This window comes from Leptonychotes weddellii, chromosome 16 (assembly GCF_054177405.1).
Source record: "Leptonychotes weddellii isolate Sample4059 chromosome 16, ASM5417740v2, whole genome shotgun sequence".
NCBI lineage: Eukaryota > Metazoa > Chordata > Mammalia > Carnivora > Phocidae > Leptonychotes > Leptonychotes weddellii.
The window spans coordinates 36,229,751-36,247,207 of NC_138384.1; the positions used below are offsets into that span (position 1 = coordinate 36,229,751).

Sequence of the window (17,457 nt, forward strand, 5' to 3'; positions counted from 1 at the left end):
CTGCCATCTCGGGAGACCTCCGACCCCGAGCAGGGAAGCCTGGAGGGAGCGGGGCCGATCCTGCGCACATTCCCCTGCCCTCCCAGGCATCTGGGGATGCCCAGCTGCGGGGCCTCACCTGGAGAATGAGGGAGGGGCAGAGATGTCTTTATGCTCCGACTCACCATGTGGCCTCCACGCGAGCACTCCCAGACCCTCCCGCGACTTCCCTGCCCCAGCACTGCTCAGGGGCCTTGGGATGGATGAACCCACCCGACAGACAAGGTGGACTAAGCCACACCACCCAGCTCTCCTGGGCCCCAGGGTCTGAGTGAAAACCCAGTGGAAGGGTCCCTCTCCCCGCTGGGATAGGACCGATGTGCTCTACCGGAGCGTGAGGGAAGGACCAGGAGGACGTGGCAGACAGCAGTCCTCACGTCCAGCAGGGCGCCCCCACATCCCCAGGGGTGGAGAGTAGGAAGCTACGGAGGCCCTGAGCTGGGGTCTGAGAGCCAGCAGAGGCAGGAAGGTGCTGGTACACACAGGCAGGCTCCTGAGTCAGGAGGGCAGCCCAGCTCAGCCTGCCCGCTGGACCCCCTGTGACTGGGCCCAGTGCAGCAGGGATAGGAGGGTGCTGGGTGGGCCTCTCCGACACCTTGGCGGCCTGCCAGGAGCCAGGGCCTCCGGGGCCTCAGTGGTCAAGGGCAAGAAAGAATCCTCCCCTGCACCCTGCATGCTGGGATGTGACGGGATACATGAAGTGCTGCTGGGTCACCATGCTGACGGGACCCCAAATGAGAGCAGGAGGGGTGTAGAGACGGACTGCCCCCCTCCATCCTGTCCCTCCCGAGCATCTCAGCAGGCCACTCGGCAACAGGCATACAGAGGGGACCCCTTCATCAGCCAAGCATGACGCTGATGGAGACAAAACCGAGGGACAGTGGTCTAACACCAGGCCCAGGATTCTGCTGCGTCCTCAGGGCCAGGTGACCAGAGTTGGGGGGAGCTGAGGGGCGGGGGGCAGGCTGCAGCTGCACAGATCCTGGCAAACCTGAGCCCGGGGCAGGGCTGTGCTCTCCCCAAACCCAAATCCTCGTGGTGAGCACAGCCACTCAACAAACATTGCAGGGGCCGCCTGTGCACCTGCCTTTGGGGCCCCAATCCCCCACCCTGGACGACAGAGGAGGGGGTCCCTGCCCCTGCCGGTGGAGGAGTCGGGCCATGTGGCCTGACAGGCAGCACCCGCTACTCCAAACAGAGTTTTAAAGGAAAAACTTGAATGCTCAGGATCCCCGGATGCTCTGCTGGAATCCAAAGGCCCCAGCCGAGCGCTTTTTCATCTCCTGTCTTTTTCCGATTGCAAAACGCCATAAACAGTGTCAACAGTGCAAAAAGCACCAGATAACACCTCAGGTGATTCTCAGGGGGTGGGGGGAGAGCCCCAAGCAGTATGGCACGGGAACTTCGGGCCGGGTCAAAGTCACAAACTCTAGGGGACCCTGCCTGGGGCAGGCTCGTGGCAGGGCCCTGGGCCTCACGGGGGGTAACCCAAAGACAGGACAGGGAGGCCTTGAACAGACACACCCAGGCAGCTGTTCCCCAGGAGGCTCCAGATGCACCCGGGGGTTTGGGTCAACAGCCGCCTGCAGGCTGACTCCTGTGCGGGGGGTGGGGGGTGGGGGGTGGGGGGACGCTGGCCCCACAGAGCTGGCCGGGAGGGCAGGGAACGTGAGGCTCTGAACAGGGACCCAGCAAAGCCTCGAGTCCAGGGACAGCAGCTCAGAGCCCAGCGACAGGCCCTGTTCTGATTCCAGCGCTGGGCCCCCTGGGCCTCAGCACTTCTCCCTTTAAGATAGGGGCGCCACCGCCACTGTGTCCTCTCAGGGCTGGCATGTAGGCAGGCGTGGGGCGTGGATCTGTGTGGGGCCATGGCCCAGGTCCACCCTGGGAGCAGAGCATTCTCATTTAGGCCCCTCCAAGGCAACAAAGGAACACGGTTTGTGGTTTGTTGATTCAGAACGTCCAAGAATGGTCTGAGCAGACAGGACGGAGCTGGGGGCCTGGGCGACACAGGCCCGTGAGGGCCACCCCATCGGGGGGCAACCGCCGGGGCAGACGGGTCTGCTGGACTGTGCTGATCTCAAAGAAAAACAGAAATGGAACTATTTAAAAAACGAGGAAGCCCACAAGAGCACACTGAAGGCTGGAGTCTTCTAGAGTGGTGGAGACAAGACACTCCTCTGCGGCAGCCAGACTCCTGACGGAGTTCTCCAAACATGCTCCTCAGAAACACAGTGAGAACATGGGACAGGGGTGCTGGGAGCCCCTCGGCCAGCCTGGCTTTACCGTTCGGACTCTAGAAGACCTCGCTTATATTTGTTGTGTGAGAACCGTCCGCTCGCTGCAGAAGGAAGTGTTCGCCTAGGTGGCCAGCTCCATTCTGCCCAGCGCTGCTCGGGCACGGGGCTGGAGTCTATTTTCGTGCTCTCAGTTCCCTATCTTTCTCTGCTTAAAAAAAAAAAAAAAAAAAAATCCCCCTCAGAGTTCCTACACACGTAAGTTATTCAGATTCAAGCCAGTCCGGAATCCAAGGACGAAAGCGGCCTCTTTCATAAATCATCTCCCTCCAGCTCCTCTGTGTCCACGTCACCCGTCCTCTGAGCGCTAAGTGACAATGGGGAATTCAGTCATCCTTTGGCTCCACCGAGCGCTCAGGATCCTCCTCCCCCTGCCTGGGGACACCCACCAGGGCCGCTACCATCTTTGGCCGAGTGAATGCGTGTGATAATCTAAGACATCTGGGGAGCTGTTACGCATCTCCAAGCAATACACTGGCGTCTCTTTGCTCATATGTGTTTATCTGGTTCTCTTTCTGGCCGGGATGAGAAGTTCTGTCTGCCCTTGGCTCCTCCCGGGCAGCTTCATGCCCGGGCTGCCCGCCACCCTTGGCTCAGCAGGGCCCTCCCCAAGCCCCCCTCAGCTCCCCGGGCCCCACCGCAGGGACCGGCCGGCCCACAGGCAGAAGGTCTCCGAGATGGGCCAGTGACAGAGGCTTGGGAAGCGTTCTGAGGAAACGCTGCTATGCACGTACAAGGCTCTGCGCTCAGCATCCCGAGCCGTGGCCTCGCCCCCAGCCGCCTCTCACCCAAACCCGGCCAGCGCTGGGCCTATTCACCGTGGCAGGAGCATTTCAGACCTCAATTCGCCGCCACCCCAGCCTGTGTTCCAGGCGAGGCCAGGGGATTTCTGAGAAGCAGGAAACTCCTGCTTCCCTCCAGACCTCAGCGTGAGAGAGGAAGACGTGCCGCTGGCTTTCCCGTTTGTGTCCTGCAGCCGGCAGCCCCTCCGGACAAGGCACGTGGCCCGCCCCCCAGCCCCCACTGTGACCGGCGGGGCCGAGACCATCACTTGGAGGCCACAGGCTGACTCATCAAGCAGACCTCTCCCCAGTACCTTCTAGGCATCCCTGCTCCCCACTCCAGTCGTGGGTCGGCTACTCCTGGGGGGCCCAGGCAGACAGAAAAGTTGCCCAAGCGACCAGCCCCCAGAGACCCAGAGCCAGCGGTCCCTGGCACACAGGCTCGGGCCGGGGGCATCCTGCGTGTCTGGAAAGAACTGTTGTTTCCATTCTACAGATGGCGTGGGGAGAAGCAGAGCCCCCATGTGGGGCCAAGTCCCCTGAAGGACACGACATGGCACCTGGCCTGCTATGTGGGTGGGACACAGTGACCATCCAGCCAGGCACTCTCTGCCACCGCGGCACAGCAGATAAGGGCTGGGCATCAGGGCAGTGGCCTCCGTCGGGGAGGGACGGAATCGTGTCACGAGCCCAGCACATGCTTCATTTCACTTTTTTGGTCAGCAGTGTCCCATGATGTCTGTGACCACCCAGGCTGTCTGGACTAGTGCTTTTCAAGCCGGGGGCAGTAAAGTCAACTGAGTGGGGTGCAGGCAAGGAACGTAAAGTACACAGAACGGACAGACCATGCAGAGGGGTACCCGGTTCTAGTCTGGGTAGGTCTGGGGCCACATGGGATGGGGCCAGAATGTGAAGGTGCTTCTCACTGGGACGGAAGGCTGACGGCTATGGCCACTGGTCTAGCTGTCCAGGCTAGCGGGGTCTGTGCCCCCCAGAGAGTGTTCTCTTACCCTGAGGCCTGGGCATGTCTTTAAGACCACTGAACCCTCGGTATGGGGCTGCTGGGTGAGAATCAAGTGTTCCTCTGAGGAAACAGCCAGGGGACAGGGGTCAGGGAGCAGGCTCTGGAGACGACACTCGTTCTCTGAAGTCAACCAGGATATCAGGCACCAGGACAAGTGAGGCCTGGAGGCTCCCTCAGCCCAGCTCCACCACCAGCTGTGGGGGGAGCCCCCCTCACCCAGCTCCGCCACCAGCCCTAGACACTCGCCCCTCCGTGGGGCTGCAGGTGCCAGGCAGACATCAGAGCAGGCGGCTCCCAGGAGCAGGCAGGACCATCCCATCACAGCCTGCGGGACACCAAGGGGGCTGCTGGGGCCCCACGTTAGCGGCGAGGGGGCCCCCTACAGCCTGCAGGCTGGGGGCAGGGTGTCCGACAGAGATGCAGACTGCTGCCCACGGCTCGGTGGCCTGGGACGGAGGGGGTGAGGTAGGGTGACTTCCCCCACGCAGTTTAACATCTAGTCCACGTCAAGCCTGCGGAACTAACTGGGAACGAGAGAGGGGCAGGAAGGAGCCGGCAGTAATGGCGCTGGTGGCAGGAAGGGTGGCCAGCTAGGGAAAGAGCCTGCCTTGACCACGATCCCTCACAGGTCTGTTCCCCCATCTGTGGAAGGAAAGGACGGGGCAGCTTGGGGGTGTGACATGGTCAGCATGTGCCACTGACACGCCAGTGACAGGTCAGGTGTCTCCAGGGCAGAGAGAAGCGGGGCTTCGGTCATCGCGTGCTGTGTCCCCACCTCTGCCGGTCAGCAGGGCAAGGCAAGCGAGAGCCAGGGCATCAGGCCGACCGTTAGCATGGCAAGAAGAAATAGAGGCCCCCAACCCCTGACAGGAGAGGAGAGGAGAGGAGAAGGGGAGCGGACCTGGCATGGGGCTGGGACAGGCCTCTCCCCCTAACTGGGCTGGCTGTCCCCTCCCATGCCCCGGGGGCAGCACAGACAGAGGGCCAGCAGGGAGTAGGCCGGCCCACACATCCTGAGACAACGCTGCCCTCTTCTGGCCAGTGCTGGGACGTCCGGCGCGCCACCCACTGGCCACATCCTGCCTACAGCTGGACAACCCAGGCCTGGGCATCCTTAGGTGCTCTAGAAGGTTCTAGAAGTATACACAGGGTATCCTACCTCAGGAACCACTCCCCCCGCTCCCTGATCGGATGGTAGGGTGGGAGGCAGCAGTGGTTGAGGAGGGGTGTCCCAGCTGTTTTCCAAATCAGGACCCACCGGAGGCACAGCCTGGGCCCCTCCTGCCTCTGCCCCTGGGGTGATCCTGCCGAGGGGCCCCGGGGAGGCAGGAGGGCTGCAAAGGCCAGCCTCAGACCCAGGAGCCCAGCACAAGGGAGGATCCGACTCTGGTGCACTGCTTCCCAGTGGATTTGAACACGGACAGCGGCGCTCCCTGGTAGCCCATGGGTGGCACACCAGCCCCTTGGCACCTCCACCTGCCTTGGGGACTCTGGTTTCCAAAGCCCAGGCTGGTTCTGGGAAGCCAGGGCAGCCCATGGGGGACACATCTGTCTTTACAACATCTGTGTTCACACCCACCTGGCTGGGGCTGATTTGGTGGGGAGGGGTCTTCCGGGGCTCCTACCCAGAAAGAGTGTCCAATGACAAGAGCCACCATCCTTCGTGTGAACACGTGAAGAGCATGCATCAGCATGTGTACCGCACTCCTACCATCCTGTTTGACAAGGTCTGCCACTTGCCTTAAACGCCAGAACAAAAAGCAACTAATGGCTTCTCTAGGACCGTGGCTGGGAGACGGGTTCCTGGAGAACCCGTGAAAGGGCTCTGAGAGCCAAGGGCAAAGGCCCAAGAGGTACCCCCCAAGAGGCCTCATGGCTCTGAGGGAGCTCAGTGTGAGGCCCCCAGGGATCTGAAGCCACATCAAAGTCTGGTTCTTCACCTGTGGCTCATGCTGAGCAAGTGGGGCTGCATCCAGCAGGGAGACATGGAAAGGGGCCCATGGAGCGGGCGTGGTGGGCGAAGCAGCCCTTGCTGTTCAGTCCTAGGAAGACAAGGCGGACATGGAGGGCGAACCAGTGTGCCTAACTCACAAGCCCTGTTCCCAGGGCAATGACTGAGGCCGACAGCAGCTTCGACCCGGCTCCCGGGAAGGTGCTGGTCCTGGAGGGATGGAGGCATCGGGGGGTGGGCCTGGCCAGCCTCACGCCCCACCTGGCACTCACCTCGAGGACAGTGCGGGGCTGAAAACACCGAACAGGCCTTGGGGCTCACGAGCTATCTGCCTCAGGCTCGGCAGTGCCTCTCACCGCCCGTCTGTCATGGAACCCGCTGCTGGAAGGTGGGCCTCAGGGCCCCAGAGCACAGGCAGAAGCGCAGCCTGCTGGCTCTGAGGACGGCCACCACTGTCCCTCTCACCCGCCAAGGCCACGCTGTGCCAGGCTCCCCACTCAACACTGCTTATTCTCGCTGAATCCTCCCAGAGCTGGGTGTGGATGGAGAAGCTGAGGCTCGGGGTACCAGCCACTCAGCTAGGGAGGGGGAGGGCAGGGGCAGGAACTAGGGACCCTCCGTGCTCATCATCACACAGCCCAGGCTCTCTGAGGCTCCCTGTGGGGGACTATGGGCACGTCTGGGACCGGAGAGAGAGGGATGGAAAGGTTGACCGCCTCTCAGCCCCCACTCCCACCTTCTCCAGTAGAGCCTGACTGCGCTGGACCAGCTCTGGCCCCATGCAGCCCCTTCCTCAATGTTCAAGTATCTCTGGGGCATTTTCACCTGACTTCAAGGGACTGGAACAGTTGTACTCTGGGAGACACTCAGCTTCAGGAAAAACTGCACCATGCTCATATTTTGGTTTCATACCTTATGATGAAGTAGCATGGCTTTTACGTTGGGATAACAGAGTGATTTATTATTTACCCAACACAGTAGGAGCGGCGGATCCATTTCAATAAAACAATGGATTATAAGCGCCACCAGCAATCTGGCAGTAGCAGTAATCAACAAAACATGTTGTTCTAAATGCTGCATAATAAATTGACTATAATAAACTCATAATTATTCTACTGGCTACATTTCAAAGTTACCACTAGAAAAATCAAATCACCAATTTGAACCTGGCATTAACATCCATGGGATTCCTGGATCAGCCCTCAGTCCTCCTGTCTTAGCTGCAAGCAGGAGCTGCAGGTGCCACGCGCTGCCAGGAGGGCCGGGGCCACATCTGGGCCACGTGGGAAGTGGATATATGCTGCGCCTTGGTCAGCCCAGCCCCACCCCAGCAGCGGCCAGTCCAGGAACGCAGCTGTGACCAGCCTCTCATGGGGTGAGGACCGTAGTGGGGGCAGATAGAGAGTGGAAAAGTAGCCACTTCCTCTGGGGTGTGCCAAGTTCACAGAGGAGAAAAATCACGGCCACATGGCATGGCCACAGGGCCCTCCAGGCGGCCAGAGCTGGCCCCGGGACAGCCAAAACCCGCTGGTATGGCGAGGTCTCTGCCTCTGCCCGGGGACTGGTTTCCCACATCCTGGCCTCGTGGCCCAGGCGGAATGGGCGGCACAAAGAGCACTAGGAAAGGTTCCAGGACACAAAAGTCCCTGGAGACACCAGGTGGTCTCTCTCTGGCCCAGAGGGCACGGTGCTCCCGTCTGCCCTTAGTCTCCAGCTGAGCCACATCTCAGGCAGCCACCCCCCTAAATCCCTCTGGCTCTGCACCTGGACCTTCCTTGTGTCTCAGTGACCTCCCCTACACATGGCGGGGGGGGGGGGGCCTGGGGTGGGGGCAGGGTGAGAAAATCTACCTGAAGAGACGTCCCTGGGCCAGGTACAGGGGAAGGTCCTGTCAGGGTTTCTGCACACCCTTGGCCCCTATGCCAAGAAGGACACCAGCCACTCTGGGAGGGGTGCAGACACTTTGGGTGTCCCCCTCTGTATGCTCCCATTCCCACTCTACTGGCCCAGACCCCCCAGGAAAGGGCACATGAGCTCAGCCCCTGCCTTTCTGACACATTTCTTCTGCCCCTTCATGCCGTTCTGAGAGCTGTGTGTTATCTCCACTGACAGAAAAGTAAACTGAGGCTCCAAGAGGGAACTCAGGGGCTTTGTTTCCTCCCAGAAGGTGGAACTAGGCTCTGGGCGACAGCGGCCCTAGCCAGAACAGCCCGTCCCGCTACTGCTCCCGGGTGATAGCAGAGCCCACAGCCAGTCACCGAGCCCAGTGTGCCCTGCGGCAGGGACGGACCCCCTGGGGTTGGGTGGATGTCTGAAAACACTTAGCAGGGACAGCTCAGAACACAGCTCAGGCCCCCCAGTGGATGCGGGCCAGGGCCTCCTGAGTGCAGGTTCCCCTCCTCCCTGCCTCAGGGCTGGGCTACACGTGCGGGAGGCCAGGTTCTGGCCGCCGGGCTGCATGGCCGGAACTCCAGCAGGGGAACGGAGCCTAGCTGGGCGACACCCACAACCCGACGCGAGGCACGATGCTGCCAGGAAGCAGGCTGGCAGGATTCTTGCTCAGGTGCCCAGCAACTAGGAGCTGCAGGCCCCAAAGAACCGATGCAACAGTGCGTGCCCCCCACCCCGGCCATGTATTGATGACCGTGGCAAGATGTCTGAAGACCAAGACAGGGTGGCCTCTGGGTGGCTCTCAGTGGCTCTCAGCCCGGCTTTCCTGAGCACAGGAGACATGTGGTGAGTGAGGCCAACCCCTCACCACATGTCTTCTGTGGGCTGGGCTGGCCCTGCCTGATGTCTGGGAGGTGGAGAGAAGTGGGCAGTGCCCAGTGTCCGAGTCAAAGAGAGAGCTGGTCCAGGTCAGCGAGGCACCCACAGACCCCTGCCAAGACCCGGGGCAACAGCCCAGAGAGGTGTGGCCTATGCTCAGTATGAGCCCTCCACCCCGGGGGGGGGCGTGAGCGAGAGTGCAATCCTGCCAACAGGGGAGAGTCCATCTAGGGGCTGAGGGCTGCAGATCCTGCCCACATTTGCTAGGAGGTGCCCTGAGCACCTTAAGCTGTGCTCAGGAAAGCCCCGCAAACAGTCTTGAAGGTCAAGAGCCCCCTCTGACCTCCTGAACTCATGGCCGTTTATGGATGGCTGAGACTGGCAGGATTCAGAGGGTGGGAAGCTCCCCACGGGTCTACCCTGCTCCAGACTAGGTGCCTGCCCTCCTGGTACCGAGACAGAGGTGTGAGTGGCGAGTACGGGGCAGGTGCTGGGGGCCAGCTCAGGCCGCCTCTGAGGCTGTGCCTCAGCAACCCCCCACCACCCAGCACAGGGTCCCCCGCACCCTCTCTCGGTGCTTCTCTGGCCTTGCAGAGAAGGAGCCGTGCTGGTGGGCAGCCCTGGTAAAGAAGTCTGGGCCCAGAGCAGACCTGGGGGCCTCACTGTGCTCGGCCCTCTCAGGGTGGGACCAAGAGGCTCCCCAGTCAGTCCCCCTGGAGGTGGAGACCCCCTGCGACCCCGTGGGTCACATGCAGAGCCAGGACAGGGCCGGCTCAGAGCTGGCCTCACTCACCACATGTCTCCATCCTGGATGGTCCGGTCGTTGGGGGCCCCGGCGTGTCCATAGTGCAGCACCGCCGAATTCTCACCACTGCGGAGGACCGGGGGAGGTCAACAGCCCATCCTCACCGGGATGTGCCCCTCAGAGACACAGCCACGGTGACACATGCACACCTGCACACGCAGACATGCACACGGCCATGCACACCCATTCTCAGGGGCAGGCCCCGGCCCACGGGCAGTACCATCCCCCCCTCCAGCAGAGGCCCGGGGGTGGCCGGCTCAGGCCGTACAGCTGGTGGCCAGCCTCGTGGCTCACAGCTCCCATGCTGACACGTCAGGGCTCCCCTAGATGAGCGCTGTGTGGGCAGATGCCCTTGGGGCTGAGCATGTGGGACTGGTGGGGGGACAAGGGTCTGAGGCCCGGGGAAGGGACCCCGAGGAAGCCGTCTTCTGGTTGGGGGCGGGGAGGCCCAGGGGAACGGCCCGGACCATGGAGGGGCCGCCATGCTGTCAGCCTCGCTCCTCTACTCGAGCTTGCTTCCCTAATGAGCGATGCCTTTAAGAAAAAAAAGACTTTTAAGTCTGTCCAAAGGAAAAAAAAAAAAAACCCACCTGGGTGTAATATTTATGGCCCTGTTCGGGAGTCTGAAGAATCATAAAAGTAGAAATAATGATTTTTCTCTCTATCCACCAGAGAAGAACATTTCCAAAGACTGAGATGTCCACATGTATTATTCATCTGCCGAGGACGTGCGCATCAGCAGACCTGCTGGTTCCGTCCTGGCTGGGCAGAGGCCAGACCCTCTGACCCAGGGTGCAGAGCTGAGCGAAGCAAGCTAGGGTGCACCCGGGAGCCGAGGGGGCCACCCCCAGCCAGTATGTGCTCCTCAGAGACACACGCACGGTGACACACGCAGACACGCAGACAAGCACACAGCCGTACACACCCACAGCCACGGGCTGCCCCGTTCTCAGCGGCATTTGACCCCCGTGGCCTCTAAGCACACTCAGCCACGTGCAGCTGACACACACAGACACACACAGAGCCCCCCCCAGCCACAGTGTGCCGCACGTGGGGGGACACCCCCCACCCCAGAGACCCGGACCCACCCACCGTCAGGATGCTCCCTACACAGCCACACTGATGGCCACACACACACACAGACACGGAACCACGGCCTCCTGCACCGACATGGCTCCTTCCGCCTCTGCTGCACACAGAAGCCGTCACAGCCCTAAGTCACACCCTGGTCCCCACATGCTGGCTGTATGTCTGTGTGGAGGGGGAAGGAAGGCTAGCCAGCAGCCCCAGGGGGGCAGCCACCCTAGAGAGGGCGAGGGAGGGCATGGCAGCGAGTGGGCCGGCTCCCTCCTGCACCCCGCACGGGCCAGAAGCCTTAGGAAGGGACAATGGCTTAGCTTCAGTGGGCACTGCTGTGGGCATGGTAGCGAGCAGGTGTGTCCAAGCTCAGGGGGCGGGGGGGCCCTCACCTTCCCACAACCCCCCCTCTCTGTCATCCCCACTTACCTGCCACAGATGCATGTGTAGGAGCTGTGGCGCATGCCCCCCCGGGAGTAGCAGTAGTGCTTGAAGAGGCTGCAGGGGAAGAAAGGACGTCAGGACGGAGGTGCCAGAGGATGCACGCCCCCTGCCCCATGCAAATCCTGGGCCCAGCTTGGCTTGCTTGGCTGTGCCTGCAGCAAGACCCAAGCTCCCCGGCATGGCTCTGCGAGGCTTGTAGCCCGGAGCCCAGGGTCGGCGCAGGCCACAGAAGCAGGGGCCAGTGAGGAGAGGGAAAACAAAACAAGAGGCACACCACCTCCCATGCTGGGGGGCCGCCCAGCGCCCCGGGCCCATCGGGAAGTCAGCCCTGGTCTTGCAGGAGGACGGATTGGGGCAGGGGCCACCGCTGTATCCCTGGGACTCCCGTGTCCACTGGCCACAGCCCACCCCACCACGAGGGGCTGGACACGAGCTCTCCCAGCCCCAAGCTAGCCTCAGATGGCCCTGGGCCTGACCCTTGGGAGGGGCACAGGGAAAGGAGAGCAGAACCGCTGGGCACTGGCCTGGAGGACAGGGTCGAGGGGCAGGCCCTCACGGAGACAAAGCAGGGCAGAGCGGTCTCTGGTTGGGGGCAGAGGGGATGGAGAGATACAGGGTCTGAGGACAGGTCCTCCTTCTCCATCCTCAGGCCAAGCAGCAAATGGCCCCATGGACAAGCTCCCACTCTGGGCAGGGGAGGCAAAGGTGAGACCCTAGAGGGGGTCGCTAGCCCCCAGGGTGAGCCCAGAGCCAGAGCCTTGGGAGGCCTCCAGGTACACAGGATGTCAAGGTCAGAGGGTAAACCACCCCTGGCAAAGGCCTGAGCCCTGCCCCCGGTCCTCCTGGGGCAGATCCTGCAGATGACTACAGGGGCTGATGGACCAGACCAGCCACATGAACACCACCTCAGCAGTGCTGAACTCTCGGGGGCCTGGGCAACATCTGAGAAGCAGGTCCAGGGGGCCCCACCCCACCCACCGACCCCCAGGGCAGGGGCCCAAGCATGGGGCTGTGCCACAGCCCCCGTCCTCAGAACACCAAGGCTGCCCGTGGGCATGCTGAGTGGCAATCCTGCCCTGCTCACTCGAGGCCTGTTTCGGGGAACATCTATATGGAGCAGTCTAATCTTCCAGGCGCTGTAAACATCAATTACGTGTAATTGTTATGATTGGGTATTAAGTAGTTGTCATGCAGGAACGGTTCTGCTCTGTTCAATCGGCTTCCAGACTTGCTTCACAAACCTCCCAGGATAATTGGGTATCTGTGAGTGAACGATTTCCTCAACAGAAAGAATTTCAGGAACTGCCAGGGAGGCGAGGAAGGGCGCACACTCCCCCCTTATCAGTGCCCTGTATTCACAGCAGGGGCACTCTAGGGGCTGCCACCAACTTTCACCTCTGTCCCAGAGACCATGGGGGTGGCGAGACCAAGTCACAGCCCCGCGTGCGGCTACAGCCCAGCCCGTTCCTTCCTGGGGCCAGCCTTCCAGTGCCAAGCCCCGGCAGGCAGCCTCTGATACCAGGGCCTCGGACACGGGGCCCCCGCACAGCGAGCCCACATGAGGGGAGGACGCCTGATGCGCCGCGGAGCTGCTCCCTTATAAGGAAGACCCAAGCCTGTCCAGACAGAAGCAGATCTCAGGGCCGCATGGCCATTCTCCAGGGGCTGGGGACAGAGGGCCTTTCCTGGGGCGGGGACAGGCAGACAACTGTGGGAACAGCCAGGAAGGCCAGGCCGAGGGACAGCTGTGCCGCCTGCATGCGCAGATGAATAACCAGGAACATTCTGCAGAGGCCTGAGGACGTGGGGTGGGAGGGCGGCTTCCCTCCCCTACAGCCTCAGCGGCCTGCATTTCCCGGCCGTGTCCTCTGCTCAGGAGAAACAGCCTTCATGGCACACTCCGGCTTCCATTTAAGAAAAAAGCACTTTAGGGTAAAAGGCACAGCTTACAGAAGCACTAGACTGAGCGAAGGCTGACCCAGTTTTCACCTGCGGATTGCAGCCTGGCCCTGGGGCAGTTTCTAGCCACAGGAAGAGGAGAAACGCCAGAAGCTGAAAAGTCACTCGAGCTGAAAATGACTTGAAGTTATTCAAATTGGACTTCAGCATCTAATTTTGGTTTGAATTAACTTTTCTGACACGACGTGAGGACCAACTGGGGCTTTGGTGGCAATAACAGGCGAACGCAACAGGCCCACGTTTTCTGCTCACGCGCCTCGGAGGTCCCTCTCTGAGCCCTCAGGCCTGGGCTGTGGACACATGCAATGGTCAGGGGGCCCATGGAAAGATGTGTCCCACGCATTTCTGGTTTTCAAGGGACAGGGGTACTGAGCAGTGCATGCTGCAAACTGGGGCCACATGGGTGACACGGAGCTCCTGTGGAGCCTGGTAGGAGCTCGGTCAGAGATGCACGCGTTCCCACTACAAAGCTCACAGACCGAGGCGGTGATAGAAGGGCAGTTGATAAAGACCCCTCTGGAACTTTATGGAAAATATGGCCAACTGTGAACCAGATGAGGATCAGGTGACCCATAGCCAGAAGGGCCTAACTCCTGACAGACACAAGTCTAAAGCCAGATTCGGCTGGAAGCTACCCGTTGGTCCCTCTGGAGCCATAAAGAGACAATGGCAGAGTAAACTGAAAACCGGAACTGTAAACCGTCCCACCTCCCCCACTCAAGAGGTGCTGCATGAAAGACAGTACACAGAACCACGTTCATGGGACAGGAAGGAAGATGGGGCCGGAAGGAAGGAAGACGGAGCTGCCAGGCTTGGGAAGCTGGAGGCCTTGGCTTTCACTGCCATGTGGGGACAGGGACAAGGCCTCAGGGACATAAGAAGTAGCAGAAGAGAACGAGACCCCACCCTCACATACAGCTGCGGCCCAGGCCGGGATGCACCCTCAGCAGAAGGCCAGACCTGGAGAAAATTCGCCAGCATCAAAACAGGCCATCAGGGAGCCTGCCTGGGCTCTGGGGAAAAACAAAATACCAGCCTTCCCTTGGAGTTCATAGTGTGGGTCTGTCCTCCGTGGGGTTCAGGGTCCAGGGTGAACTACCTGCATGGTTTGGAGTGACACAAAGCCAACTGGGCGGCCACAGCCTCAGGCCAGCCAGGGTCTGTGTGCACGCTATGTACACAATACACACACACACACACTGAAGATGAACTCACAACCCACACTTCGTCCACAAGAGTTGTCAGACACAGCCAGCAGCAGGCTGGGACCCCCAAGGATTTCTGGTAACAGAATTTCAGGGACTATACGCACCCATGAACTGACACCTAACCACAGAGCATGAAAACACAACAGGTAGATCCTATGAAGAACCACCTCAAAACTTCTGGAAGTGGGCAGTCTACCCATCAGCAGATGGGGGCAGGAAGCCAGGCAGCAGGGCCGGTAGCCCAGAGATCACCTCCGCCTGCTCTTTCATCTGTGACTCTCACCTGTGTGTCGGTGTCCCGCGGGGCCTACCCGCCCCGCTCCCTCCTGCTCACCTGCGTGGAGCATGAGGTGGGAGCACCCGACCAGGCACCAGGCCCGTGGCCCGGCAGCAGGGGGGGGCTTCCCGATGCGCAGAGGCAAGCCGGGGTCTCATACACACCTGCCACAACGTGGTCCCTGAAGCTCTCCCCGGCAGGGCCGTGCCTCTATCAATTTACACTCCTTGCCTATAAATTTCTCCCAAGCAAGACACGAGTGGAAAATGCTTTGTCTCCAGACATCAGTGAGAACCTTTCAGTAACCTGGGAGAGTCTGTGCTGTGAATAACGAGGTGGATGGAGCTACTGCGGCGACAGAGGGGCAGGCCCATTTGTCAGTGCCTAGAGATGATGAATGGGGCAGGGCGAGCAGATGCCGAGGCCCAGATCTGCAGGAACGGTGTCTCTGGGGACAGCACTGGGGCCTCCGCCGGGGCCTGCACGTCCAGCCCGTGGAGCCTTCCTGGGCTCACGGCCCAGCTCCTGCCCTCGGAGGTTTATCACCTGATGAGGAGATAGCCACGGCCCTATAAAAATGCATCAGCTGCCCAAGATAACGGCAGAAGGGCTGCCGGGGGCAGAGAGTGTCAGCGAGCTATCAGCACAAGCGTGAGCGCTGGCAGATGGGCCAGCCGGGGAGGTGAGCAGGGGCTGCATCAGCCCCCTCCTGATGCACGGCAGTTCCGGGGCATGCCGCGCCAGGAACAGGGACGTGGAAGGGAAGATGGGCAGGCCGCTTGGCTGAGCTGCGAGTCTAGGAGAGTGAGCAGCTAGGACACGGGGTTCTCGTGTGCGGCCAAGGCACTCCAAGCTACACGCAGGGGCAGGTGCAGTCCACACCCACTGTTACTGCGGTCCCCAGCGGGTGCCCCACGTTCTCTCCTGGCAGAGGCAGGCTCCTCGTGGCTGCCCCCCACGTCCTCAGGCCTGTGGGTTCTCCACCCTGTGCCGTGTCCCGTCATCCTTGCTCTGGGCCACATGCCCAGCCTCCCGGGGGCACTGCTCAGTAATGACACTGAAGCCAAATCCCAGCTCTGCCATGTACCAGCTGTATGGCCTGTCCGTGCCTCAGTTTCCTCGTCTGTAAGATGGGATAACAGTACCTTCCACAGAACTGCTGTATCACTTATGTGATATGATACATAGAAAGTGCATATAACAGTGTCTGCCACATGCTGAGCCCTACGTGCAGGACACATCAGCTGTCACCACTGTGGTCGTTCAGGGGCCTCAAAGGGAGTGCACACAGCAAGGTCCCCTTGAGGGAGGCCGGGCTTAGACAAAGAGTCTCTTGTCCTTTAAAGCCAAACAGAATCCCTCTGTGGCCCGGACCCCGGTGCCCCCATGGCGCAGTGCAGCCCCACGTGCAGGTGGACACACGCTGCCTCCCCAGGACAGACGCGCACACAGGCGTCCCCTGACACAGGGCGTCTAACTGCCTCTGTCCCGCTCACGCATCCGGAAGTCTTGCCTCCTTAGGGAAGTGCCCCGGCCTTGAGGAGTGAGAAAGGAGGGAGTGGGGGTGTCTCGTGATGTTTTGGGGCTAATGACTATGTTCTGTGCAGTTATCACAGCACTGAGTTACTTCGGATTCACATTTATTGTTTAATTAACTACCCTTATTTTTTGGGTATAAATGACAGCTAGGTAATGAATGGGAAAGGCCTTTTGGAGACCTGAGTACTTACTAAAAGAAAATTCTCAATAGTAAGAAAATCACAGTCCCACAGAGAGGAGCCCTGAGACTCACCTAGAGGCGAGTGGAATGTTTTCCTGTTTTCCTGCTTCCCCCAAGTGGAGGCAGCAGCCAGAGACGACTCGGATCCAGACCCCGAGGAGGGGTCTCTGCTAGGAGTCAGCAGCAGGAGAACAGCTTGCCCACGGAACCAGAAGCACATACCACATTACTGTTGAATTTCCAGGGAAGGGTGGATGCTATTCCACTCATTTCTTCTGGGGGTGATCAGGTGTTGTCAGAAAGTACCCAGCAGAAGAGCCCCCATCCCGCCCTGGTAATCGCTGCCACCCCTCCCAGCCTCTGCCCAAATTCCCAGGAGAGCCCCAGCTCCTGTAACCGAGTTCTCTGTGGGCCTTCTGAACGGTGGGTTCCGGCCTGTGTGGTGAACCGAGAGGCAGCCTGTCCCTCTCCTTCCCCAGGCCCCCCAGGGAGGAAAGACAGAGAGCAAGTGAGGGAGCCACCACTGAGGCTTGAGGGTGTTTTAAATGAGCAAGTAGCATTCACACAGTTTGTCATCAAGAAGGGACTGACCTGGACTAAACCCAGACATACATTATTAACAAAACTAGAAAAGGAGAGGAAAGATGGCAGAGGAGTAGGGGACCCTATTTCAACTGGTCCCCGGAATTGAGCTAGATATCTACCAGACCACTCTGAGCACCCACGAAACCAGCCTGAGATGTAAGAAGATCTGGATCTCTACAAACAGAATATCGCAGGCGGTTGGTTTCGAGGTACGAAGCGGGGAGCCGTGATTCCGCAGGCAGGCAGAATCGGAGGATAAACGGCAGCGGGAGGGTGCCTGGCCATGGGGATCCTACACCGCCCGTGAGTGACAGCCTCGCGTGCTGCGGACGGGGCACAGACTCGCAGACCGGTAGCAGCGGGGAAAGGACTTCAGGGCAGCCCCCGGGGGCGGAAACCTGGAGCAGCAGGGTCAGGCCGGCGAACTGCTGCCCTGCCCCCCCCCCCCCCAGACAGAAACCCAGAGCAGCAGGGTCGCGCGCACGCGAACTGGGAGCAGCTGGGCACAACCCAGGCCGCT

The 17,457-nt window shown here is 60.5% G+C and overlaps 1 protein-coding gene across 2 annotated transcripts in view; it reads right to left on the minus strand.

Annotated features, from left to right (window-relative positions):
• Positions 1 to 17,457, minus strand: part of PEPD (peptidase D) — a 107,688-nt gene that overhangs the window by 12,689 nt on the left and 77,542 nt on the right. For both annotated transcript variants that reach the window (XM_081806686.1, XM_081806685.1), the window contains 2 exons: positions 11,174 to 11,242; positions 9,656 to 9,733 (listed from right to left, as the gene is read on the minus strand). In XM_081806686.1, the coding sequence (XP_081662812.1) occupies positions 9,656 to 9,733; positions 11,174 to 11,242 (147 nt within the window). The remainder of the gene's footprint in view (positions 1 to 9,655; positions 9,734 to 11,173; positions 11,243 to 17,457) is intronic.